Source organism: Pyxicephalus adspersus, chromosome 3 (assembly GCF_032062135.1).
Source record: "Pyxicephalus adspersus chromosome 3, UCB_Pads_2.0, whole genome shotgun sequence".
In the NCBI taxonomy this organism is placed as follows: Eukaryota; Metazoa; Chordata; class Amphibia; order Anura; family Pyxicephalidae; genus Pyxicephalus; species Pyxicephalus adspersus.
In genome coordinates, this window is record NC_092860.1 from 42611901 (window position 1) to 42639588 (window position 27688).

The 27688-nt window shown below is 37.1% G+C and overlaps 1 protein-coding gene across 1 annotated transcript; it reads right to left on the bottom strand.

Moving 5' to 3' along the window:
- Positions 1-841: 841 nt before the first annotated feature.
- TMEM38B (transmembrane protein 38B) lies at positions 842-27688 on the bottom strand. The gene is made up of 6 exons (XM_072404356.1): positions 27533-27688; positions 16829-16985; positions 10466-10650; positions 7221-7308; positions 6190-6307; positions 842-2497 (listed from the first exon to the last, which is right to left on the bottom strand). Exons 1-6 carry the CDS (start codon positions 27639-27641, stop codon positions 2267-2269), a joined length of 888 nt encoding a protein of 295 aa, XP_072260457.1. The 5' UTR covers positions 27642-27688; the 3' UTR covers positions 842-2266.

Genomic DNA, 27688 nt, shown 5'->3' on the forward strand with positions numbered 1-27688 from the left:
CAGCTGTTGAGCTCTCTAAACAAAAAATCATGTTAATGGAGCTCTACCTGTGAGATGGATAAAAAATTGCCATTTATTATGGTCAAGATATGTACTATGGTAAATATGTACAAACCCACTATGCACTCTTAAAGTGGACCTATCACCAACATTTTTGCTTTACATAAAAGGGTAGATAACCTTTTGTAAAGTAAAAACTATGTTTTTTTTAAAAAAAAAGGCTGAAGCCCCTTCACTATTTACTGCCACAGCAATAAAAACAAAATGGGAGCACAGAGCCTCTTGGATACCCACGTCACATATCCCAGGAGGCTTCTGGCTGCTCCGTCTACCCATGTGCAGATTGGCAACCTTTTTTTCCCCCCATTTCTAACTGGCTACGTCACCTGATCTTGTGACCAGCCAGAAGAAAGAAGACCGAGATGGATGGTGACACCCGGTGATTCCTCCTTGCCAGGACGAAGTTGGATTACAGAATGGCGCGGGACCCAAACGAGGACAGCGACAGAGAAATTTGGGGAAAATGTTCAATATATTTACAATTTTTATTTTTCAGCAAACCCACATGCGAAATATTTTATGGTTGTGTTCCTTTTGTCATAGCAACAATATCTTACCGTATTTTATTAGATACTTGTGAAATGGTTCTTTATGCCTTTTTCGCTTTTATTTTTTGTGTTTTAGTCTATGCTATGTACTACTAAGTGTATGTTCTCCTTAAGAACATACAAAAAAAAACACAGCAATAAGTTTGAAAGTAATTTTTAGTATAATATTCTTATATAAAACATATATATATTATCAAAAATCACAATGCCACTATTACTAATATACACAAAACTGTTTCAAAACTATATTTATTAGGGTGTTAGAAAAATTCACATTTTGATCAAACTGTATAATAAAGTAATTTGCTAACAACTCTTTGACAAAACTAACTTCGTCCACCAGTAAAAAAAAAAAAAACTAAATTTGAATGCAGTTTTATTGATCTGTATTACAATATAAAAATCAAACCTTTAAATTTATAGCTAAAATGTTTTATTATTAATATCCTAAACTTTAAAGTCAAGTGTAAATTATTTTATACAAATTCTATCTCCAGGTTTCCTTCAAATGTTTGGAAATGTATTGCTTACTTTTCTAAAATAAATACCTGTCTAGGTAGATATAGAAACATCACATCACACATCACAACAAAGAATGCCAAGAAAATTATCAAGTGCATTAAAGTTTTCATCTTTTTTGTTCCGGACAATATTTTTGAAAAGGATTCATCGGTATACCATGCTGAAGAAGTAATTTAACTTTTAATTTTCACCATTCTTGCATATTTTAAAATTAAATTTCATCAGACCTTTTTGTCAGTTCTAGCAGTCTGAATGGGATATTGTTTTAATTTAGTGTAATTTCCACTTCCTTTGAGCAAGGTATGACTTGCTTTCAAGAGTCTAATTATGTTTAAATAGCTGAAAATAATACTGGACAAGCCAGGATGTATTCAAACTGCTGACTCTAATTACACCTTATTTAAAAAAAGTTAAACTTTTGCACCTTTAACTACTTTCTTTATCTTCCACATCAAATTATATGTAAAAAAATATTTTCTTATACCATTGGCATACTGCTATAACAAAAAGATTTAATGAAATTTACTGTAAAGTAGTGGAAAGTAGATACATTAATATTTCACAGAACAGTTTATATGAAAAGCTGTATGTCCAGCATGACATTTAAATGTTTAAAAAAATGTAGAACATTAAGAATATGGGAAATGTGTAATAAGGTGTAGTGTTTCACATTAAACACAAGAATCAAGAAAATCTGATGCATACCAAAGACATATGATCTTGTGTAAATCAGTAGGAAGCAAAATCTAGAAGCCAGGAAGCCAAGCTTGCAAACAGAAGAAGCATAAATTCTCTGTGGTCATCACTGTAAACCAGGGGTAGCCAACTCGACAGGCAAGGATTTTACACTCATTTTCTCTTTGTGAACTTAAATAAATTATGCATTTGGAACCTGGCCCTCCAGGATTAAGTTAGACACCCTGATTAAACATGCCTTCTTATCACTTAAAAAAGTGCCTGTTGGCTTCCATACTGGACCTACTGGTCCCAGAAAGATCTTCTGCAGTGTAAATAAAAAAAAAAAAGTTGCATTTCACATTTCAATCAATTACAAACAAGTCACATTTTGTGCTTGAACATTTGGCATCAAGTAATTGTGTATTAACACCAAGTATTTCCAGGTTTTGAGGTTAGTTTCAGTCTTTTTTTGTAACTGGTCTCTTTCTTGTGGTTCCACTCGGCTCTGTTTTTTTCTCGACAGCTTCCTCCTTTTCAGATTTTTCTTTTTTTTCTGGCTCCGCTTGGTCATTAGCTGAGGGTTTTTTTTCAACTGTTGGAACTTTCTGCAGCTCGAATAACCAGCGACTCAAAACATTTTCAATTGGTTGAAATGGAGACATTGAGGTATGTGTTACCATCATGGTAACCTAAAAAAAAAAATAAAATTTGTTTAAATTTGTTTGGGATTCAGTTAAAATGTAGAGAACACAATTGGGCTATAGTCTAACTCCAGCCAACATTTTTTTTTTTGGTTTTGTATACACTTCTTATCACCATCTTTTTTTTTTTTTGGGGGGGGGGGGGGGGCATAGATAGCCGCAACTTTAATAGAAAAAGGGTTGAAACTCTATTAGGTTTTTACTGCTTTTTTTTATTTACTTGCCCTCTATAATCTCCAATTCTTTTCCAGGTCTCCAAGGGATATTAAATGGGAGGAAGTCATTTAATGGTGTCAAATGTAAAAACAAAACCAGAAAGAAGTTCTAATCCTAAATTAAAATTAAAATGTTGAAGGACTTGAGGCAAACCTGTGCAAATATCTAATACATCAAATAATATGGGATAAGCTAGGGACCAGAGTGACCAAAAAAATACGTAAATGGATACAGCTATTAAATCTTCTACATTCAGAAAACTTATCAGGGTTGTGTTGGATGAGGACATGGCTATTTAAAAAAAAAAAAAAAAAAAGCTGACAGGGTACTTTATAAGTTTGTGTGCAATTATACTTGTCTGCTTTGAGTTGTAGCTAGTTTACAATATAAGATACTAAACATACATTCCATTTATGAACATCTAATTTGCATTTGTTTTAAATGCTACAGTTAGGTTCTCCCTGTAAATAATTGTTTATTTGCATTAACAGTTACATTTTCAGACAAGGATTTGTGGGTTCTATCCACTTCTTCTTGGCCCACAGTTGGAAAACATTCATGTCTTCCATAGTTCTGTTATTTTGATACAGCATCTCTGGTTATATTTATTGCTTTCAATGAGGTATACCACATTACTGGATGGGGAGCTGTAAGAACCAGTAATATTGAATGTTTATTTTCTGTATGTAACACTCACTAATCGGTTGATTGGACCACAGTTTGTATTGTCTGTTTTTTCAAGGTTTTGTTTCCTTGTTTGAAGTTCTGTAATCTGAGTGAAGTTTCCTGCTTAATAATGATTGTCGGAAGTTGGGTGGCCGCCTGAAGGACAGCATTTGGTATGGAAAATTGATTTCAGTGTTTAATACTCTGTTGTCATGGTTTGCAGCACTTTAATTTTCTTTCTTTTCCCTTTTATTGCTGGATTGTGTGTTGTTACAAGGAGTATATATGCATGTTTTTTCTCTCCTTCAATAGTAGATTTTCTCTTTGTTTTGCAAGGCAGAATTAATGCTTGTTGATGATTTATTGTTGTATTGTTTCTTATGCTAGAACATATATGGTTGTATTTAGTGGCATGGCTGTGTATGATGGCTTGTTTGGTGTGTTGGGGGGTATAAGTAAAAGTTGCGAAGATAGCTGCATTGGTCATTAGGTTTCTTGTATATTGATATTGATGGACACTTTGGTAGTCTAGAAGTTGTTTAAATAGTTATTTTTTGTTTTTAAGGTAATAAAACAATGAGTGAAATTGTTTAAGATCCTTAAGGTCCATATCATCAATAAAGTGACAGTAGAAAAGAGAAAGAGAGAGCTTATTTTGTACACTGTTAAGCAATTTGTCCCCTCGGTCTGCCATAAATAGGTTAACATTTTGTCCTGCAATCTTACTCCACATAGCAGTGCCCATAAACAAAGTAACAGTCACTGTTGAAAAAAAATAGCCATGTATTAGATTGATTTCAATAAGATATGCAACATCCTCAGAACATTATTTGTGGTCCTATCCTTGGGAGGGGTTTTGGTCTAAAGTGATTTTACATCCATAGTCACTGTAAGTATGTTTAGTGGAAATTACTGGAAATTGTAAGGCTTGTTTAGGAATCTGTTGTATATTTTCTACAATGTTTGATATTTGTTAAGTTAGAGTGTATTCATGTCTGGTATGAAGATCTTGCCTGGCTTTTGAATCAACAAAGAATTGTACAAAATTTCCTTTTGCTAGATGGATATCAAGGATGTTACTTGGAACCTGAAACTGGTAATGTGTGTCCAATTTAGCTTTGTGGACACTGAAGGTGTGAAGCTGCTGTTATTTTTCTTGCAGTATGTCATTGTAATAGGATTGTATTTGTTCTTGTGGGAAAACTCCTTGCTGGGGAAAAACTCCTTATCTAAGAAGAACTCAATACGATCCAGTTTGGTGGTTGGGCAGAATGTAGGGACTGATATTTTTGGTTTGTAAACTCAATTTATACTGAACATACTGAAGTCAACATGCACATTTGAGATATCTTGAGATTCTAGATTACCATTTAGATCATAAGTCATAGTTGTGTTAGTTTCATTGTATTCAGGTTGTATCTAAAGAATCTTGTCTTGGTATGATCTCTGCAAATGTTTTGTGCTTCATAAGCCAATGGCAGGTTTTTGCATTTGCCTTTCTAAAGCTTCGATTTCTTTTCTTCATTTGGCTTGCTTTTGCAAATTCCATTGCTGTTAGGGTTTTTCATAACTGTATGCTTTTGTTTTCTAATTGCAATAGTTTAATTTGTCTAGGAGTTTGTTCCTCAGTCTCTTGCTGGTACATATGTGGAGTCTGTGTGTATATGGTGAGTTACGTGTAGTTGCAAGTGCGCCAAAAAAACTACAACCTCCTACACAAAGAACCAACTCTGGGCTCCTGAGTCTGGAGACTGTTTCACATCTTGGTAGGGGCCTGTTTTTTTCACAGAAGTGACGTAATGAAACAAATACCAAGTGTGGGTAGTCTTTTACTAACAAGCCTCTGTTCATGTTCATGTTTTAACCCTAAATAAAGCATGGGAATATTTGTACTGATAATGTTCATTACTATTTTTTTACTGCAGTATATATCTAGCAATATAAGTGGAAACAGAATGCAGGTAAATTACCTTTGGTATCCACAAGCAAACACAATAAAACGTAAAGGCAGTACCAATACTACCAATATTAAATTATTGGGTTAGAAAACTGCATTATATGTATGGTAAATATATTTAACAAAAAAAAAAAAGAAGAAGAAGGGGGACTGAACTTCAGGCAGCTAAAAGCCTCAACAAGATGTATCAGATTTGTACATATGACATCTCCAATTATTATGATTCTGTTAAAGTTAATGTCACTTTGAGACAGAGTTCACATATCCTTGCCCTTATCTGCCTGAGCTAACTAACCCATCCTCCCACCCAATAAATGTATACTTCCCAAGATCCAACAGCCAAGGTCCCACTGTTTAAATTCCGCATCACAATCTTCACTATCTTTGTTGCCTCTGCACACCACAGCTCACTATACATGTCAAGACTTGTGACCTATTCCTGAAAAATTCATAAGGCCTGTAATTTGCAAACGAAACTAGAACATTAAAAAAAATAAGTGTTAATTAATAAGTATTAATAATAAGTGTGCAACAAACAGTAAGGCTGCAGCCAATGAACCTTTGAAAGTATCCAACAGTGGATGGGAAGCAGTGGGTAGTTTACCTTTGGGAAAATCCTAATATACTTACTTGCGCTCCCCCACAGCTACTTGCTTCTCTGCAACCAATGCAGAGGTGAGCTGTGTCAGTAACTTGGGAGTGCTCAGGTCTCATTTTTTAGTCTTCCATACACAATAAAAACAAGATGGATTATTTGAAACTGCAACATGTTGTCAGTGTTTCATTAAAAAGTAAACCCTTTATAAAAAAAAAAAAAGGGGGGGGGGTCCATGATACCTACCTTTGTAGTAATTAGAAACATAGTATAAATAAACATGAGATGGTATCTTGCTATAGGGAGAACCTGAATTTGTTGTAGAGTGAACAAAACTGCTCCAAATAGACTGACTTTAACAGGGCTGAAAATAAAGCACAATAACAAATATTACAAGAAGTTTTATGTTAGTGTAAATAAAAGTATACGTGTTCTTCTATATTATCATCCCATTAAATGATATCTGGTACAAAGCATTGCAAAGATATATATAAACAAAACTGTTAAAAAGGGAACACAAAAAGCATTTCTGGAAACCATAATACATAAATCAAATCGGACATGATTTCCTGAATTGCAGTTCTGTAGGCCTGTAGCCACTAGTAATACCTATGGACTAATTGAAGATGATCTTTTCCGATTACTGACATACCAGACCATGTTCTGTACTCTGTTTTTGTGTGGGGTGCAACCTCCAGAAAAAGCTGCCGGGGACTAGAGTTTGCCCAATCTTACACTAACCTACCCTTCAGTAATGCAGCATCAATAATCTACCTCATCTGCACTGACATAGCCATTCAGTCTTCTTATAGGTTTGGGATCTACTTTTATTAGCCCCCAGGGGATGGCTTATCTTCTATGTACGCACACAGGGGACAATTTAATCCAGCACTAGGGCACTGAGCCACGTGTGCACTTGGGAATCAATTTATCTTGGCAGTAAACTACATAGTTAGGAGAAGTGAAGGTGGCAGGCAGGGAAGGCTTTTATTGTAGAAGAGACATACAGTACATTGCCATTTTTTCAAATTAGTTCTAGATTTCTGCTTAAACCCTAAAACCTAACCCTTAAGTATAAAATGTAAACTTAACCCTAATATTTATATAAAACCCAAACATCCTGAACATTATTAGTGGCAAAAGCATTGGTGTCCCACACTACCAGTCTTGCTCTGAATGCTACAAACCATGATACAAGTGCTTCTTATTGAGAATAAGAAACAGTTAACACATTAATAACACATTAAAAGGTAGAATAACAAAACAGATTCACTTACAAAGACATTTTTAGTAGCTCATTGTTCTCAGGTTTCCAGACACCTCGAACTAGTTGCTCAAAGTTAGAAATTAGGCCACCTCCGGCAGCTGGAGACAAAGGTGAACACAATGTATTTATACACAAACCAACCAAAGATAAATTATTGCTTTATACATTTAAAAAGTAGTACAAACTAGAAAGGAATATGAACTGCCCAATAACAACAAGTGATGTTGCCGAGTTAGCGTTTCACTATGCCATGCCTAATGTATTTAATCTAACATTACTATGAATAATATCAAAACTGGATCCTGCTGGCATTTATGAAATTTTGGTCAATCTGGTCAATCTACACCTGCCATTTACAATTCTACATACTGATAAAATCATGATCTCAGTACTTTCAGCTGCTGTGGGCCCACTTATTCTAGAAAGAAATTTTACCATAATTTTGAAACCACCACCCTCTGACTCTGCTGGAGGAACAAGTAGTCTTTAGAACATATGTAAATATAGAATTATCTGAGCATAGAAAAAGAATTACAGGTATTCCCTGGGTTAAATACAAGATAGGGACTGTAGGTTTGTTCTTAAGTTGAAATTGTATGTAAGTCGGAACGGGTACATTATTTTAATAAAAGCAATTAGGACAGATGTTTGTCCAAACATATTTTTAGGCAGCATGGTGTCAGTTACTGTATAAAATCCTCACTGTGAGTTAATCACAAACAAAGCAAAAAGACTTTATGGAGCTTAAACATTCATTAACTTCTTGAGAAAGCTGTGCTTGGATATGAAAAAGAAACAACTGCAGAGTTGGTCTAAGCCAGAGTAAGTAAGAGTTACAAGATGTTAAAGAAGAGCTCAGTCCCTAAGATCACCCACAACCTCAGCTGTGTTTAGCAAAAGATTTCTTCTGCAGGTCATGCAAACCACCCCCCTTCCCCATCAAGCCTCTGTCCTGCACATGAGCAAGCAGGGAAGCCCCGATCATATCTAGGAGTCCTCCATATGTCAGATCTCCTTAACTCGGGGACTTCCTGTATCTGAGCAGGCGAAATATCAAGAGTGGACATGGTTCTTCTTTCAACAGAACAGTCAAGATATTTAATATTTACCCAGAGCTATTTCAGTCCATTCTTAACTCCTATCTACCTTATTGTTGAGAAAACCGACAAACAAACATTGATTTGGACTGACTAATACATAATAATATGTCTACCAAATGGGAAGCAGTTAGGGTTACTGCAGGGAACATTTGCAAATGTTATAACGACCAGGGAATTTGTTAAAAATAATAGTTCAAATTGTATAAAATGTAATTGACAAAAAATAGGTTTCTTCCTTTATTTTAATATTGTACCAATAAATACGAGTAAAAAAATATATAGATTTTTTTTTTTCTGTCTGTTTTTTCTGTCTGGTTTGGATCTGCTCTGCCACATGGGACACCGTTCTCCTGTTATGCAAATACCTACAGCTATGTGCTATTTTTATGCTGTATTCTGTATACATCCCACATATCTATATCCTTGGTTCTGCTGTTGTCAGTTGGCTCTAGATTCGTTCATAATTTTCACTTATACAGGTAGATTTTCCTATTGTGACAGCTGAGCACTTTTGAGATTGGCCACTAGATGACAGACGGTTTTTAATAGGAACTGAAAGGAAACATCTAAAGAGTTTGGACCATCTGTCGGCCAATTTCAGGGGCAATATTTTATCAATAGAGCCCATTGTATATTGAATTAGACAGGATGTGTATTTCTGTATGTCATATTTTTATTTCAAAATGGTGCAACTAACATCTGTATATAGTTAGGTCCATAAATATTTGGACAATAACTTTTTTTCTAATTTTGGTTCTGTACATTATCACAATTAATTTTAAATAAAACAACTCAGATGCAGTTGGACTGCAGACTTTCAGCTTTAATTCAGTGGGTTGAACAAAAAGATTGCATAAAAATGCGAGGAACTAAAGCCTTTTTCTAACACAATCACTTCATTTTAGGGGCTCAATAGTAGTTGGACAATTGACTCAACGGCTATTTTATGGACTGGTGTGGGTAATTCCTTCGGTATGTCATTATCAATTAAGCAGATAAAAGGCCTGGAGTTGATTTGAGGGGGGGGGTGGTGCTTGTATGTGGGAGATTTTGCTGTAAACAGACAACATGAAGTCAAAAGAGCTCTCCATGCAGGTGAAACAAGCCATCCTTAGTGTTTATCCATGGTGTGACACAGGACAGAAGCAGCCGAATGAATTCTGAGGTGTTCAGAGACATACTGTCTGCTCAAATCCAGCTAAATGCATTAATAAGGAGGAAACCCAGCATCTGGTGATGTCCATGAGTTCAAGACTACAGGCTGTCATTGCCAGCAAAGGGTTTTCAATCAAGTATTGGAAATGAACATTTTATTTTCAGCTTTTTAATTTGTCTTATTACTTTTGAGCCACTGAAATGAAGTGATTGTGTAAAAAAAGGCTTTAGTTTCTCAAATGTTTATACAATCTTTTTGTTCAACCCACTGAATTAAAGCTGAAAGTCAGCAGTTCAACTGCATCTGAGTTGTTTCATTGAAAATTTATTGTGGTAATGTACAGAACCAAAATTAGAAAAAAGTTGTCTGTCCAAATATTTATGGACCTAACTGTATTTATTATCATTCACTGGTGCAACAATTGGTAGTGTACATAAAATCCCAGTTCCCCATCTAAGGAGATATCTGCTGGCTTTTAACAATTTCCTAGGTTAAAAGAAGCCTAAAATTGTGTGCCCCACTTTTGTTGGTGACCAACATCCCTGGTAAACAGCAAAAACAAAATATGGCACAAACAAAACAAGTCCTATTTTATGGTGGCATGTAAAGTTTTGAGTGATATTTCTTAATAAACCGCGCACAGGTTTAATTCTTTGTATTAATTGAAGCTAAATTCTGCTTTACATTGTTGAGGTAATGAAAGTGGTGATTATGGAAGACTTCTGTATAACAGATTTTATAAATCTTTACTGCCACACCACTGGTGTTTTCATACAAGCATAAAATAATTTATCATTCTCACTTTTGCAATTTCCATGTTGCATTGACAGCCTTCCAAAAACAATGTCACTGCTTACATATAACCTTATTTGAAGATTCAGAAAAATGACTGCCTTTCCCTGACAAGGTGTAGTTACAGTTTAGATAATAGAAGTTTTATTTTGTGCCTCCTTTACATTTATTTATTTATTTCAATTTGCTTCAAAACTGTCACATTACCTTTGGCCCAGCCATTTGCAATCATAACAAGCCAGGCATCTTTAAAACGGCTTTCTGCCTGTGTGACTCCAGACAATATCTTCCACGTTCTGGTGACTTCTTTCATTGCTGCAGCAAAGACTCGGAGAGGTAGAAAGCAGAAGATTCTGTAGACTAGGTCATGTGGAAAGTAATATACCATATACCTGGATAAAAAAAAAGAAAAAAAAAATAGTAAACTTTTCAGCTTTATTAAAAGTTTATGCTGCAGAAAATCTGAACTGTCAGCTTTTTATCTTTTCTGGGTAACAGAAAGTCCCAGGGGACAGGAGATAAGAAGATGCAGCAACACTTCCTGTGTAGGGCTGATTTGCTTCTCACCGTTTTGGATGTACTTTGTGTGCAGTACTATAGAAAAGGCATATTCTTTTTCCCTCTTGCCCCACTTACTTTTCTGCCGATAGAAAAATAGAACCTTATCTGCTCTCTTCACTTCTTCAAGGACCTACTAATGACTTCCTCACTAATAACCTCTTCACACGCACGGCTCCAAGACTTTTCTAGAGCTGCCCCATCTCTCTGGAATGGTCTTCCTCGTTCTACTCAGCTTGCTCCTACTTTCTGTTCATTTAAAAGTGCTTGTCACTGTCTGTATCTGTCTGTCATTTACAACCCCCTATTTATTGTACAGCGCTGCGTAATATGTTGGTGCTATATAAATCCTGTTTATTTTTAATAATATGCTGCAAAATGAATAAATTAACTGCAATAAAATGCACTGAGAACTGCCTGTTAATTATGCCTTTTTTCTTACATCAAAATACCTTGTATGAATGACCTCACAGGAGCTATATTTGTCATGTTAGGACCAACAAAAAAAAAGACAAAATATTCTTTAGAAGGGATAGAGCCCTAAGGGCTTGTGAAGATAAGTTTCAGACTTGGAATTGGAAAAGCGGACTTGAATGTAATATGGCTTCAGCTTCTGCTGAGATGCTTTGAATCATATTTGATTTGATTTCCCTTCCTTTTAGTTGCAGAAGGAGCTGTAATGTTATCCTTGGTGCAGTTTTAGTTAAGCCCCTTTTCCTCCCCAGTGTAGGTAGTCTTGGCTTATTTTTAGCTCCAACACATTCCAGTTTACCGTCACCATGGTCCTAGCCAGCTACTTTTTATTCTCTGTATGCATACCACAGCCTGTTCATTCCAAAGTCTGGACAACTACTGGAGGTCTGCCAAACACAGAATGAAAAGGAATCATCTGAGATATGCACAGGGGATTAGGCTTGAAGGTGCGCAGTAGCCCAAGCTCCTTGAAATCAGGGAGTCAATGTCATTATTAAGAAAAACATTTACCAAAGGTGCAGATGTCCTTTATTGTAAATCCTTCAGCAGCTAAAACGCACACAAGCAAGGGATGCCATACTATATTTGACTTGCTTCTACGTCCAATGCCTAAGTTAAGGTTGTCCTTTATGATGCTTTTATGTTTTGCAGTCACATTGACTGACTGGAGCAAGAAAACCAATCGACATGCAAGAGATCATTTCCTGATCCTAACAAATTCAAATAATGCAAAGTGGTTCTGTTGTACATACATACTCAACAAAACTCTGAGACGAAGACAGACAAATCACATGCTTTCCTTTCATTTTATTGCGGTACACATAGTCCAGTAGTCATATTTTGTTCAGGGGAATCCTTTAATTTTTCCATAACAACTAAAACTGTACTAACTGCAAACGTGATAAAAGTATATGAAAAATATAATAGGTGCAAGATTAAACAAATTTCAAGTAACACTGAATTATAACTCGTTTAGAGAAATATATTTAATTTTAAATTACTGTTTAATAGTTTATTAATTTGTAAGCTATATATAAATTATTCACACACAAAGCACTGCTCTGATTTATGCACTTGTGGAATAATTAGCTTGAGCTGAAGCAAGTTTCTCCCCGCAAATCTGCAACCTTGGACCCTCTCTGGTGTCAAAGTAAGGTATGGGGGGGACAGTAAACTGGCTTAGAAGATACATGCACTAGTTTAGAACTACCTATACATGTCATGTGGTATTTGAGGTGCTCTTAGCTTAGCTGGATTTCAGAATCTAGGTCTTGCACACTAAACATCCATCACAAATCTTTCACATTAATGGCTAAGGCTGTGTACACACGTTAGATGTTTGTCGTTGTAAAGGATCTTTCATAACCCTTTTCAACGACAAAAGACTGAAAGATGCAGGAATGAGCTCTGTACATACAGCACCGTTCTGCTCTACAGAGAGGCTGCACTCTCTCCCCTACACTTGTATTACTTTTTGTCATTCATGGATCAGCCAGAACAGATCCATGAACAACGTTGAACGAGCGCTGTACATATGTCATAATAGGACGAGAATCATCTGACCTGTGTACGTAGCCTTAATATTCATATGGGAGGTAAGAATAGTGGATCCTGGGCAGCTACCAACAGTTAAAAACTTACATCTGATCAAGAGCATTACTCAAATGCTCCCTACTCGACCAATTCATTTCCTAAGGGCGGTCATGTGTGAGATGCTATATTACCATGTTGACTGAAGGCACAGATTCTGGGCATGTGGAAGTGGTAACAACACTGGAATTTTACCACCCATATGAACTAGCCCTCAGAATTGTTAACACTGACTGACAAGATAGAATACAGGTCATGCCAAATGTGCAGAATGTACAGCAATGAAACACATTGGTGAAGGCCAGCTCAATTAGGGAAAATGTATCGTGTCTGTGTATATTTCTTTATTTCCAAAATACATGACAGTTCTTCCAGGGAGGATAAACCCTTACCTAAAGAGAGTCATTCCTCATAAGTGATACTTAAGTTACTGGTTGAGCATTGTGAGATGAATATGCCCCTGGCTTCTTACTGTATGTTTTGCTTTAGCCATTCCAGATGCATTCACCATATTTTATTACAATAAGGTTTTAATAGAGACTGTGGGACCCACCAATGCTTATGCAGACCCAGGAACTTGGAATAAATGTAATATCAAGATACCCAAGGCACATAGCACATGTTGTTTAACTCCCAAGCATCTTCTAAGAACTTTTTTTTTTTTTTTAGGGGAATAACACTTTATAAACTTCCACATACCAATGGCTTGAATTCAGTTGTACAAATGCAAGTTATACACAAGACAAATATATAAGCTGAGATACCGGAGATAGACAAATACAGGAGAGACAGACAAGTTAATGAGATGAAATACCTGAGGCCCAGAGAAAAATGACATAAGACACCTGAGGCAGACAGACAAATATATGTGTTACATAAAACAGACAGACAGCTAGATGAGACAGACAGACATACAGGACCCTTCTGTAATATATTTGTTCTGCACATCCAAATCCTATTACAGTGAAGATATACATGTTATAATAACAAGCCGACAGCAGATGGCGCTGGTGTTCTATAAATGTGTCAATGCAATGGGCTGCACTTTTCAGGAAAGTTCATTGTAATGTAAACCTTGAGCCTCACAATGTCAGAATTGTCAGCTTTCAAATGTAGTTAGGTTTACTGTACTTGTATTATATGAAGGATGTCTCTGAATGTGCAGCAATCAGTTTCATAGTCTGACAGTTTATTCCCCACAACAACCTGAACTGCCAATGTATATTAGGAAAAAGTCATTAAAAAGCTTCAGCAGATGAGCAGTATGTTAGGTTCTCTAGTACAGAAAATGTTCTACTATTTTGTGTAGAAACATTTTATTTTGTCCAGTATCTGTGTGTAAAATGGCAAGAGAGTGACATGTAATGTGTCATTTAAAGCTGAACTCCAGACAAAAATAACGACACATATAAATTAGGTGCTTATCATTCTTTTTTTATGTAAACCATGCAAATACCTACATTTGACTTCAGTCCCTGTAGAGCAAACAGGTAGGATGTCGGGAGACAGAGAAGCACTCTATCCCGAGAAGGAAGTGACCATTCCGATGTTGTGCAGCACTTATGTACTAACTAGGGACATGCTGATAATAGGGGAGATCAGTGTGACAGAGAAAACAGTTATCAATCTGTTGCTTCTCTTTTCACTGTATTACCTAGCTGCAGCAAAACAGAAAAACAGAAAAAAACAAACAAAAAATCAGGTCTTCTGCCCTGCTAGATGAGACTGAGCCATGAATCTCAGGGCTGTTTGGATTGAAATACAAATCCTTTGGTCTGAAATTAAAAAAAATAAAACTATATATGTATTTCCTCCCAATATCCCAACTAATAAAGCTGCACACCTTATAGTTCCCAGCTCAATAATATACATATATTGGTGCATGAGGAGACCGAATGGGCCGGGCTTATTATGCATTGCTCTGCACTTTACTAAATTTTTTCAGACTAGCGGCAGCAGTGCCATAGATCTCACACTGCAGATACATAGCTATAAGGCTGTGCAACCCCACCAGTGTCTAGGTACCATCACATACCAAAAGGTGCACTGCTATTTTTCAAGACAAAGAAGTTCATTTTTAATTGTGAGGTTGCAAGTTAAAAAAAAAAAAAGTGACATGCAGTTGTAAAAAAAATATTAGAACACACCAAAATCCCCAGTCTGTATGCATTATAATAAAGTAATTCTTATATGCATTTTAATAATTACCGTATTTATTCAAGTATAACACGCAAAATTATATACCAAAAAAAGAAATCAACGTTTGGGTGCGCGTTATAAACGAGGGCTGGGGTGGCAGTGGCGGCCGGTCCATTGAGGGCGTACGCGAATTGTGAGTTTGCACTGCGCCTTTTCCGGGCTGCAGCCGCTCACTGTACGCGACGCGGTGATGTTTTTTTTTCCTTCGCCCTCGCGTACAGTGAGCGGCTGCAGCCCGGAAAAGGCGCAGTGCAAACTCACAATTCGCGTACGCCCTCAATGGACCGGCCGCCACTGCCACCTCAGCCCTGCCACCCCCGAATTGGGTTTGCCGCTTCATTTCCTCGCCCACACGTTACGGTAAGCATTGCCGCTAATTTTATTTCGATATTGTGTTTATATCAGTTTAAGTTGTTAATAAAGGATTTTTATCATGGCCGCACGTGTTCAATAATATTTTTTGTCAATTAAAATGCTTGGTGTAAACAAAATTTTATACCGATGTTTAATCGAAAATTAGGGGTGCGCGTTATACACGAGTGCGCGTTATACTCGAATAAATACGGTATGCATTATTACAAGAATGCATTATACATAAATAAATATTTATGATTTATTAGATGAATACATACAGTAAAATATTTGGATTTTTGTATTCACTGTAAAATCCTTTTTTCTTAGTCCACTCTGGATCACCGTGTGTCATATTTATGAACTATGGGTAATATTGCTACCTACAGGGGCATTTGACACTACACAGAAAATTGAGCTCAGTTGTAGCAAGAAGTGTGAAAAAGCAAGGGATTTAACTAGGACTAGAAAACACTGCTCCCTTTGTAAAATATTAAGGGATACAGTATTTCATGTTTATGATCGATGGGACCTCTCCAAATAGGTAGGCCTACGTAATCACTAAGGTGAGAGCATTTTAGGTAGAAGAGGGTCTCACACTTAGCCCTATGTCTGTGAAGCACCAAAAAGAGACTCTTAATGCAGTGGTCACCAACCTTTTGGACCACTAAATTTACAGACTCGGAGCCACACATGCGCATTGAGCTGGGCGTCAGTTAAAGGGGAAGAAACGTCCCCCATAGTAATGTCATGATGCCAGAACCCACTCCCCATCATAGGTGGGAGGCTGCAATGGGAGAGTGGGTGGGTTGTGTCCAGAAACACAATCCACCCACTGCCCTAATCCTGTAATGCATACGGGAGACATGGTGCATGGCTCTGGCCCCACCAAGCGGGGTCCTTCTCCTGACCACCCACAGGTTGGGGACCGCTGCCTTAATGGACAATGCAGCCAGCTCCCAAACTCTACTTGCCGATGTAATTGCCACAGAAAAGCCATTTTTTAGGTAAGGGGAACTAAGGAAGGTCCTTAACCAAATGGAGGATACTAAAGAACCAACAGGACCAGGCTTACAACAACAGCTCAGGTGGTGACTGAAAAGATTGAGCTATACGAGTAAACCGTTGGATGATTGTTCTAATCGAGACATGATTTGCCATTGAAAAAGGACAGACATGACCAACATATGTCCTTAGATCTAGTACAATCTACTTCCAATTGCAGAAAAAAGAAATCTCTACCCACTGGGAAAAATTAAAGTGAAAAACCTGAAATACATTCCAATCGGGACAAAAGGCAAGAGAACCTAGGACTTTAGGACTGGGTCCTGTAAATATATAGGTTGTAATTGATATCCACCATTTAACTAAAAAAAACATACATGTAATAGAACTTACCAAATTACAGATGCAAAAATGATGTTAGTGCTATTCGACAAAATTGCTAGAGGAGGCTCTGCTAGCATTAAAGAAGATAAAACTCCGCCACCAAAGCAGCAGAGCATGGCACTAAACCAAGATGCCATAGGACTTCTCGATGCCACATCCACAGCACCTACAAAACAAAGGGAAGAACTGTCTGTTATGTGTCTCTATAACAAATTCCCTCCCGAAAAAAAATAGAAAAACTATGAACCTATTATTTCTGCCTAAAGCTTAACGCGTACCTAACCTCAGAAATTTCACTTTAAAGGGTAGACAAAAAAAAAGGGTGCAGCACCGCCCCCTAGGCGATCAAGAATGAATGGGAGCGCAGAGCCTCCAGAGATACCTACGTCACGCATCCCAGGAGGCTCTTGGGTGCTCCTTCTGTGCATGCCCGAGCAAGGAGAAAAAAATTGCTGATCTCACACATGCGCAGTGAGATTGGCAAGTTTTTTTCCCAAACTACATCACCCGTTCTCAGGCTTGGGTCGGGTGACGTAGGAAGAAGAACCAAGAAGAGGCCAAAATGTCCGCACCGGGGACCGGCTCGGAGACAGATACCAGGAGTCGGGACAACGCAGGACCCAGTGGAAGACACCTCCGGGCCAATGCACTGGGGGATTAAAGGTAAGTGGATTTTTTTTTTTTTTGGGCATATTTCAGTTTACTTCCTCTTTAATTTATTAAGTACAGAAAATACCTATTGTGTTTTGTCATTCTCTGTTATATGAACCGGAAGAAAAAAAATCTATTTTTTTTATGTTTAAACTAGTAACTATATTGCCAATATAAAATAGAGATAAGCACAGGTTCAGGTGTTCGAAATACAGCCTAGATGGCAACACTGCCTATTCCACAAGTATAGCCACACAGAAATAGAAAATGTGGTATTCAAAGGATTGCTAGGTGAAAATATAGGGGGAAAAATTACAAAAAGAAAACTAATGCAGCCATACAAGAACAGGAAAGTCACAATTTATTACATTTGGTGTTTAGTTAACTAATGTAATGTGAACAGCGGGTAGCTATTGCTCAAAACAATACATTGGCAACAACCTTGCTAGAACAATGAGCCTGATTAATTAAACGTTTTCCCAAGGCTGGAGGGGATACACTTTCATCAGTGAACTTGGGTGAGAAATTAGGGCCAGTGGTTCTAAAGGAAATGGAGTCACAAGAAATTCAAGATGGAATAGGGTTGGAGAGGTATGATGGTGTTCCAGTAGATGATGACATGACTGTATTTGAATAAATGTCGATTTTTGTTGCTGAATATCACAAGAAACTCATGATGGTTTTCGGGGTTTGGATAGTTATGATGACGTTCCAAAATGTGATATTATGACAATATTTGAATAAATGTTGATTTTTTTGTTCAAGAATAAATGTTGATTGTTGTTCACGAAAATGTAAGACAACCCCTGAAAATAAGCCCTAGTGCATTTTTTGTAGTACAAATTATTACAAGACACCGTCTTATTTTCGGGGAAACAGGGTACAACATGGCTCACAAAAGATTAGATTTGGTACAGATTCAGCCTTAGTTTGACAGAACAGACCTCAATTTCAAGCAACACTATTTAAGGCCTTAAAAAATATACAGTAAGCTCCATGTTAACCAGAAAGTAAGCCAACACTTTGTGCATCGCTCCCACAGATCCCAAGCAACTAGAAAGTCTTAAATAGTAACTCTCAAGCAGCCAGAAACTTCATTTTTCTGGAATCTAACAAGCCCATGGGTGCCAGATAACTGCATGTAAGTTTTTTTATTTTTGACCACATTTTCTTATGTTTGTAATATTTGAATAGAAAAGGTGCCTCGTGGAATTATTACACACAATTGTTAAATGTGTTGTTACAAACATCCCAGTTTTCAGTGTAATTACAATAAACATTTATAAAGTACCTTTCTTTTCTAGGAGAAATAATATTTTAGAGACCTGCATTATGGAGTAACATAGGATACGCTACTGTGACAAATCACATACCTACTTTGAATGCAGTATCCGTGTCTAATAATCACATTGCAATGCGTAAAACCAACAGGAATGAAAACTAATATCATAGTTATGTAGCCATGACATGAATATGACCACCTGTTCCTCCCATCACACATTTATATTTAGCTAAAAAGATGAACCCTGGTATGCCTTCCCTATTCTGTAACTATGAGTCTGCACTGACTATTAGTTTGAGTCATAAACTTGACAGTCTTATCATTAATGCCAACAAAATGTTGAAGGTGAGATGATAAACCTATTTGTGGAAGGAGAAGTAAAGTGATGAATAGCTGTGAACAAAGTGTATTGCACGCAACACAGCAAGTGTCTAAGTAGTGGCATGAAAATACGCATCAGATCAGATGCTAAGTCTGAGTATATGTTTTTTTCTGGAACGCCATGTCACTCCCTTTTCCAAAACCAAGATTTGCACAGAAAGTCTCCTAAACGATAATAGTTATGTATCATCATGTATTTTTATAGTGTCAACATATAATGCAGAGCTTATATTAATACATAGCTCTCAAAGGGGATCACAATTTAATGATTCTACTATAATCCAATGCAAGGTTTCTCAACCAGGGTTCCTGCAAAGATTGCTAGGGGTTTCCTGGAGCAATGATCAATTCATACCTCTCAGGTCTGTTAAAAAGACACCAATGCTTGTTTATCTATAAGGGTAACTTACTTCACACCTGCAATGTAAGAGACATTCTTCCCATTGACCACAACGTTAGATACTGTGAAATATGAATATAATAATTATAGCAAAAGAAGACCTGGAAGGTATTTAAAGGATTCCCCCATGTTGAAAAGTTTGAGAAAGACTGATCTAACATCTTGAATATTGTCCAAGGCCATTTTTTTGGTCGGGTGGAGACAATTAACCTACCGATAGTATGCAAACTAAAATGCAGTCCTGTTTCTTTAGGTTACTCATTCTTGTAATGAACATATAAATGACAGGTGGGTTGATCAGTTTGATAATAAAGAATGCAAGAATACTGCACAGCTCTCTACATACTAAATGTACAGTGACAATAACTATTCATTAGACAATAAAAATGATAACTGCAAAAATTAGAAACAGAGAGGGGAGATAAAAAGCTAAAATAGGAACTACAGGCCCCCGGTTGGGCTGTGCAATAGGAAATAGATATTGGTAAAGAATTACAAATTCCTAAGTAGTATGTAGATCATGTAGTGTGTATACCTGGATTTTTTATATGTATCTTCCACTGAAATTGATAGAACACATCAACATGCATATGGATAGGCGTTGGTGGGAGTCAACAAGTGCTGCCATGCATTTTAATGTGCATTGCAATAGACATTTACAAGCAGTTTAATGCATTGATTTAAGTTATAGATGTACATGTAGGCAGATATATTTGATTATAACAAATGCAGGCTGTGCTACCTGCTAATCAGAGCTATGCAAAATAATGCACTGCTGCTTCTTCACAAGTCTGAGAGTTGGCCAAACTATTGAAAACAACGCTATCTGTGTTTCAGAGGACAAAAGAAACATCATCGTTCTAGTTTGTCAATTACACAAAAGTTCACATCATTATCCCACATTTACAACACTAGACTTTATGACTAAGATTGACCAGCCCTGAGCTATTTTAAACCACAAGCTTAAACAGGTTTCAGTTCAATGACATATCCAATTACTGAAGAGTGAATAGCTAGATCTAACACTGGTTATGTTTGCAAAAAAGACTTTTCTGGGATTATTCAGCCTTACACTTTATATTTTTATTAGTATTGCAATACAGTGAAGCTGATCTGATCTTTTTATCTGCATGTGATTGGGTATTTAAAGTAAACACTAATTAGTTTTTTACATAATTTGTTAATTGATATAAACAATGCATTGTTCTCCCCAGCCCCTTTTAGCTGGGCGCACCACGCGGCTGTGGTTACTGAACAGTTGGACCACAATACAGGGGCTGCCACCCACCTACAATTTTTTCTCACCCGGCTTCTGGATTGAACACTGCAATGGCATCTTTTTTGCGTGAGCATCCGTAAAACCTTGAATTACCCCCTTTCTCTTACTGGTCAAGAAACAACCAAAAATACATGTAAATAGTTAATTTAGTTAGGCCTAATTTTTGGGTTTCACAAACAGTAAAAAAGGGGGTCCAGCTGCCCAACCAATACTAGGAATCTGCATTACAAAGTTATATATCAGCATTTAGGGAAATGCCAGGTTCCTTACAAGATACCAGGCCATTGAAAGAAACTGCAGGGTTCAATTTATTAGTGAAAACATTCTTAGACCATTAGCCCTTACTGCACAAATGATCACATAAGACATCTTCTACAGTTGTGGAGATGTGATCTTCTTGCAATATAATCCTACCAGTACTTAAATACTGTACAGTACATATTTCTCTTTTGTACTAAGTCAACTTATGAGTTTTCACTTATTAATCACATCACATACAATATACAAACAGCAATATACAAACTACAAATCACATTTTACTCATAAATTGGTATCTTTGGGATGCATTTTAAATTTTAACTGTGACCAGTTAGCAGAAGGTTTATGTTAGGTTATGTTTCTGCTTGTGTGGACACACATTGCACACAGCACAGCCCATGCACTAATGGAATATGAAATACCTGAACACATTTAGAAAAATTAATTTAATGGAAAATATTTAACAAAGCAAAAAAGAGAAGAGAATTTAATTTATGGGGTTTAAAAACAGATGTAATGTTGCATATGAAAAATCAACCATTCTGATCAATCAAGCATTGTTCAGTATTTAAACAGGGAGTGGGTGATAAGTGCAGAAGGAGATTTAGAAAAGGTTTAAAAAAGAAGCTTCATGTGTTAAGAGGATTCATAATCCTAGAAAACGATCAAAGTACATAAATAAAGTTATCATCCATGAGGGATGTCTTAAGATATTTTTAGCAGATATAAGGTTAATTGTATAAACAGCTATACACAAAATATAATGTGTATACATGGTAATATAAATAAATCATTTCTCAGAATACTTGGATAGTTTGTAGCGTATACCCCATATTTTTATGTCTGCATTCCCATCAGGAGGGCACTGTACAATGTTGACATCAGGTAACATATTACAGCTTACTAGTCCTTAAATGGCTGAATTAGTTATGCCTTTTGGGGCCCTTTTTTCATTTCACCTGGTGAGCATGCCAGCAACACACTTTGTCTCCTAAGGGGGTAGCAATCACTCACGTTACTGTGTATTAAAGAAGTGTAGCTGCCAGCCCATTTATAATAATTAGTATATCCTAAAATATATTGTGCATTAGGCCATGTAAGTTTCATAATTCTTAATACTTAAAGAGAAGTGTTTTTAACACCCCTTACATTAGCCTTAAACAGTGACAGGGATTTGGATACATGTAGGAATATTTACCCCCATTCTATCACAATATGACTGTCTGATGAACCATTATGCAAAGTTTGCGTAGATATATGATGGATTGTTATTGAGGGAGGGAGGCCTGACTATATAAAATTACTTTACAAAAGACTCTTTAAATCCACTGGTAAAGCATAAGAAAAAAGTGAGCAAGTCAGTTCTTTCAGAATGTGTGGTGTTTTTTATAGTGAGTGTGGTTTCTGTTGTATAAACAAGAATTAGTAAGTGCAGCAATGCTTTCCGTGTAAATAGAAAAATCTTTACATGAAATACTGTAGTGACACAAGAGAATCTCAAAGGCCATTTACCAAATACACTAAATCCAAACAAGAACCAACCCCCCCCCCCCCCTTCAAATATGATGGCACCAAGATATAATTTCCATAGGTAAAAACATAAATATTAAATTAGGTCAAGAAATCACCTCTATAGGACAGCTGGCCATAAGCCTTGGGATGGTTGGACCCTGCATGCACATTTAGACCCCCTTATAGGTCTGCACCCTGAAAAGTCACATGAATTTTGGAAAATAAAGTGAGCTGTGCATCAACAAGATCATCTTTAAAAATGGAGCGATTTTACAGCCATGTGATAGAGAAGTGTGTGTTCCACTTTCACAATCCTATGGGAAAAAATTCAAAATACTAAAATACACCTAGGCAAATATTCACAAATTCTAGGAGCATTGCAATGCAAAGTCCATGCTGTAGCCAGGTGATGAAATACAAAAGAAAGCAAAGCATAAACCACATTTCTACAGTGGTACATGTAAATCTCATAACCTAAATTAACAAAATCCAGAGTTAGATATACAGATACCTATTTTCATGAGTCTTTCCGGGACACTATGGGCCTGATTTGTTAAAGCTCTCAAAAGCTGGAGAGGATACATTTTCATCAGTTAAACTGGGTGATCCAGAAAACCTAGAACAAATTTTGTTATTGCAAATATTTGCTATATGCTAACAAACTTGTTCTTCGTGTGTTTGGTTAACTCATTCAATGTGAACAGCGGGTAGATGTTGCTCAAACACTACATTACCAACAACTTGGCTAGAACATAGGGTTTATTAAAGCTTTCTAAGGCTAGAGAAGATACACTTTTATCAGTGAAGCTGGGTTATCCAGCAAACCTGGGATGGGTTTCCTCAAAGTTATTTGCTATATGCTAGCAAATGTTTTGAATAGGGTAATTGGCTTCCCCCCCAAATTGACCTAATACTGTATTAAAGACATATATGACTGAGGTAGGGACATTAGAATGTGACCCCCTTAGGGACAGTTAGTGACATTATGGACTTTGTACGGTGCTGCATAATATGCCGGCACTATATAAATACTGTGTAATAATAATAATCCTGGACCAGATCCATGTCAGGTTTGCTGGATCACCCAGCTTCACTGATGAAAGTGTTTCCTCTCCTACACACTTAAAAAAAGAATTTCTTCCACCAAACTGGACAGTTGTGAATAGGTATCAAATGACATAACCCAAAGCTAAACCTAAACAGGGCAAGACCCCTAAAGATTCCTGGAAATATAACTACCACTAATTCCAGCTCTGGATTTCCCATATACTTTTCCTGGATAATATGTATGAATAACAGAGATTTGGAGCCACAAAAGCTTGGAGAACTTTCCTCCTAAAGAGCTGAACATAATTTAAATGCTCTCAATATATTAACCTCTCAACAGAGTGATGAAAAACAAAGGCAGAAACACTAAACTAAAGTGAATTCTATGAGATATCTAAAAAAAACAAGTTAGTATGTACAAGTAGTCGGCAGGTTAGGGACATCCGACATATGGACGCACACGCCTCCTACATACGGATGGACGGGCTTCCCTGCTCACTCCTGTGCAGAACAGAAGCTTGATGGGGGGAGGGGCGGTTTTCATGGCTTGCAGAAGAAATCTTTTGCTGAGGTTGTGGGTGATCATTGGGGGGTGAGCTCTTTCTGCAGCCTCTTGTAACTTTTTAATGACCAAGAAAAACTCAGTTGTTTCTATTTGCATTTCAAAGCACAGCTTGCTCCAGAGGTTAATAAAGGTCTAGGCTTCATAAAGTTTTTTTTTTTTTTGCTTTGTTTGTGTTAACTCACAGTGAGGATTTTATACAGTAACTAACACCATGCTGCTTAATAATATGTTAAAACAAACATCTGTCCTAACTGAATTTATTAAAATAATGTACCTGTTCCGACATAAATACAAATTCAACTTAAGAACAAACTTACAGTCCCTATTTTGTATAAACCCAGGGTCTACCTGTAGTCAAAACACACCTCAGACTAACCTCATATGAAGATTCATAAAACTGAATCAACAGGTAAACAAAAGTTAAAGAGTAAAAACACCAAACTATAGTAGGACCTTTGTTGGTTAGGAATATACTCAAACCTCCATAGTCTGTACAGCTCAAGGTAAAATGACAATTTAGTACATTGCTGAGCAACATATATGGCTCTTCAGTATTCTCCCTAGACATTTTATTAAACTGGGTAGGAAAAAGTTGTATTGTGACCCAACTTTTCAATACCCACCCAAAAACTGCCCAGGTGGTTACTGGAAATTGCTGGGTGATGTGTCCTGATAAAAGTCTGGGGAGAATACTGCTTTTGTATATTATGAAGCTACAAACATTTTGTATATGACATACCTGAATGTAAATTTTTTTTTAGAAATCTTTAAGGCTAAAATTGTAAAGAATAGCATAACATGAATTTAATAACTTTGATTCAAAGTGAGGTAGAGACACATACCCATACAACATACACTAGAACATAGAAAAGAAGGGTCCCAAGCAAAGCACATGAACAGCAACTGTTCCTATCAAAAGAGCCATTTTTTCCCCTCTTCCACTAAAGAAAAATAGTCTGGAGCCGCAAAACATAACACAAATCATTAACCTGCTAACCAGTTCACAGAACAGCTGAGAAGGTCAATGTAAAGTAAAACTCCAAACCATTATACAATAAAACACCAGTCAACAAAGCTATATATCAATAAACGTGAATTTAAATGCAACCAGTACAAAAAACTGAATGGAATATGATATTGCCCTCTTATAGTCCCCTCTACAAGGAGTACTTAGATTAAGAGAGAGAAGGGGCAGAAAAAGAGCCAATCAGAGGTTGTGAGCACTTATTTGGGCCAATCAATGTGCTGCTGCTCCTACACTGTCAAATCAGAAGTTGGGAGTGGGGAAGGTGAGAAGGTCACCTAGCTGTGTTGTGTAACTGCAGCAGAGAAATGTCAGGAATGAATGAACAGAAGTTCAAATCCTTGGACAGGTAAAAAAAAAAAATCTCCAATACATATATTTCAGCATCTGGGTAAAAACGCGGGAACTCATGGGGCACAGGACTCCTATCAGCAGCAAGGACTCCCTTGAGTCCCACGCCGATAGCTCCGCTCACCACAGATGACATGCCAGAAGGGGAATCCCCCTCCTCCGCAGTGTCTATGGGAAGAAGGGGCTCCTCCATCAGGGATCTCATGTCGGCAACCGAAGGGAGCCACAACACGGAGGCTGAAGAGCCGCATGTGGCTCCGGAGCCGTGGGTTGCCGACCCCTGCCCATTGGCTATAGGGGTAGAAAACAGAGGACAAAACACAACAATGGTCAAATAGCAAAATGTTAATACATAATAAAGAAAATGTTTATATCCTAAGCCTGTGCTAAAGCTACGAACATACACATTTCCACTGCATAGTAGATTGCTTTAAACAGCCCCATCCAAAGTCACAGAAGGACAAGTATTTATTAATAAACAGTATTTATATAGCACCAACATATTATGCAGCGCTGTACATTAAAAGGGGGTTGCAAATGACAGATACAGTGACACAGGAGGAGGAGAGGACCCTGCCCAGAAGAGCTTACAATCTAAACATTTGAATTCGCAAGACTACGCAACTGACTGATACATTTTTCTAAAATCAGCATTTCCCAGCTCTAATCTGAAATATAGGACTTTGGAGATAAAGTGGAGGCAAAATTGCTGCAAGCTGAGGGGTGGCACTAAGAACCTGGAGGTTGTAACCAGTGCAGTCAGAAAGACTAATCACTAATTATTTTATGCCATACTTATAAAAGTAGGTGCAAGTCTCATTGCCTGGAAATCAGGCATCTAAAAGTGATACCAAATATCCCTAAAGCTGCAATAGGAAGCCCCATGTGCTTGCACTCCATGGAGTAACATTCTCCACCTCTAAACAAACAAGTCCTGTTATTATGAGACCACATTTCCTAGAGGTCTATATTTGAGCTTTTAAGAGAGATCTTTTCTACATGTATACCTAAAACATGTTCTCCATGTAAAAAGTGCTACAAACGACCTATCTTTGACAGCTCAAACCAGAGACAATGCAGTTCCAGGACCAGCCACTAGGAGTTATTACCTGAGTATAAACCAATATTCTTCTCTTGATGGTATTTTCTGGTCAAAAAGTATAAAAAAAAGTATATACTTATAGCTAAAAAGACTTCAAGTTAATCTACAAAAACTAGAGAAAAGTAAATGAAAAGTATTACTTTTCAAAAAAAAAGTAAGGAAGGAATCTGCTTGTTATGTGTAACTATTCTACATTTGCTTACCTTGTGGTAAAAAAGTCTGTGAAAATTAACATAACTCACGGTCAACAGAACAATAATCTTTGTTTTACCAAAAACAAAATAGAAGACGACTGCTTACAAACAAGTCATAGGGCCCTATTTACAAAGAAATGGTGATCAGAGAGCAGATTGACACTGTGACCTCTCAAATCCCCCCATTTTCCAAAAAGGAAATCAGTGTTCTGCAGTGGCCAATCAGTGACTGGTCACCATAGCGTAACAATCTAAATTGACAATAAGGGGCTCCATTCAGCTGAATGGGGTAAATAACTTTTTCTAGCTGGAACCCACCATTAAAGCAGGGTGGCAATCAAAGCGTTCACAACAAACGTCACTTATCTATTGATGGACTAAGTTTCTGGCAAACTATATAAAGTATTGATCAGACTGATCACCTCACTGGTGATCCCTATCTTGTACAGGTGATGATCTACAAGTGGCGCTCCAGCTGAGCAGTGATGATTCTCTCTGCTTATAAATGAAGTGCTATTTATGTATATATAATATTCTAGAACTCTGCCCCTTAATAAGCAGGACTCCTATCCCATTCAGCACAGGCAGCTTAGCTAAACATGACATGTATGATCACACACATGCAGGCATGCCACTAATCCTAACATGTCATGGTGTGAGCTCTCACCTGCCTGCTCCCTGGCTGACAGGACAGACACCAGGTAATGAGCTCCATCGAAGAAAGGAAACATAGACAGGCGGGAGAACTGCACGGAGAGCTCTGTTATCAGCTCCATGCTAACAGCCCTGTCTTCTCCAGCTGCACCTCTCAGTGCCTACACTC

Bases quoted from the DNA above. Each gene is read 5' to 3' on its own strand.
- TMEM38B (XM_072404356.1), bottom strand. From the start codon at position 27,641: ATGGAGCTGATAACAGAGCTCTCCGTGCAGTTCTCCCGCCTGTCTATG. The intron at 7,309-10,465 runs GTAATGTGACAG...CTTTGTCTCCAG, and splicing joins TGCAAATGGCTGGGCCAAAG to CTGCCGGAGGTGGCCTAATT. The intron at 6,308-7,220 runs GTAAGTGAATCT...CTTTATTTTCAG, and splicing joins GAGCTACTAAAAATGTCTTT to CCCTGTTAAAGTCAGTCTAT.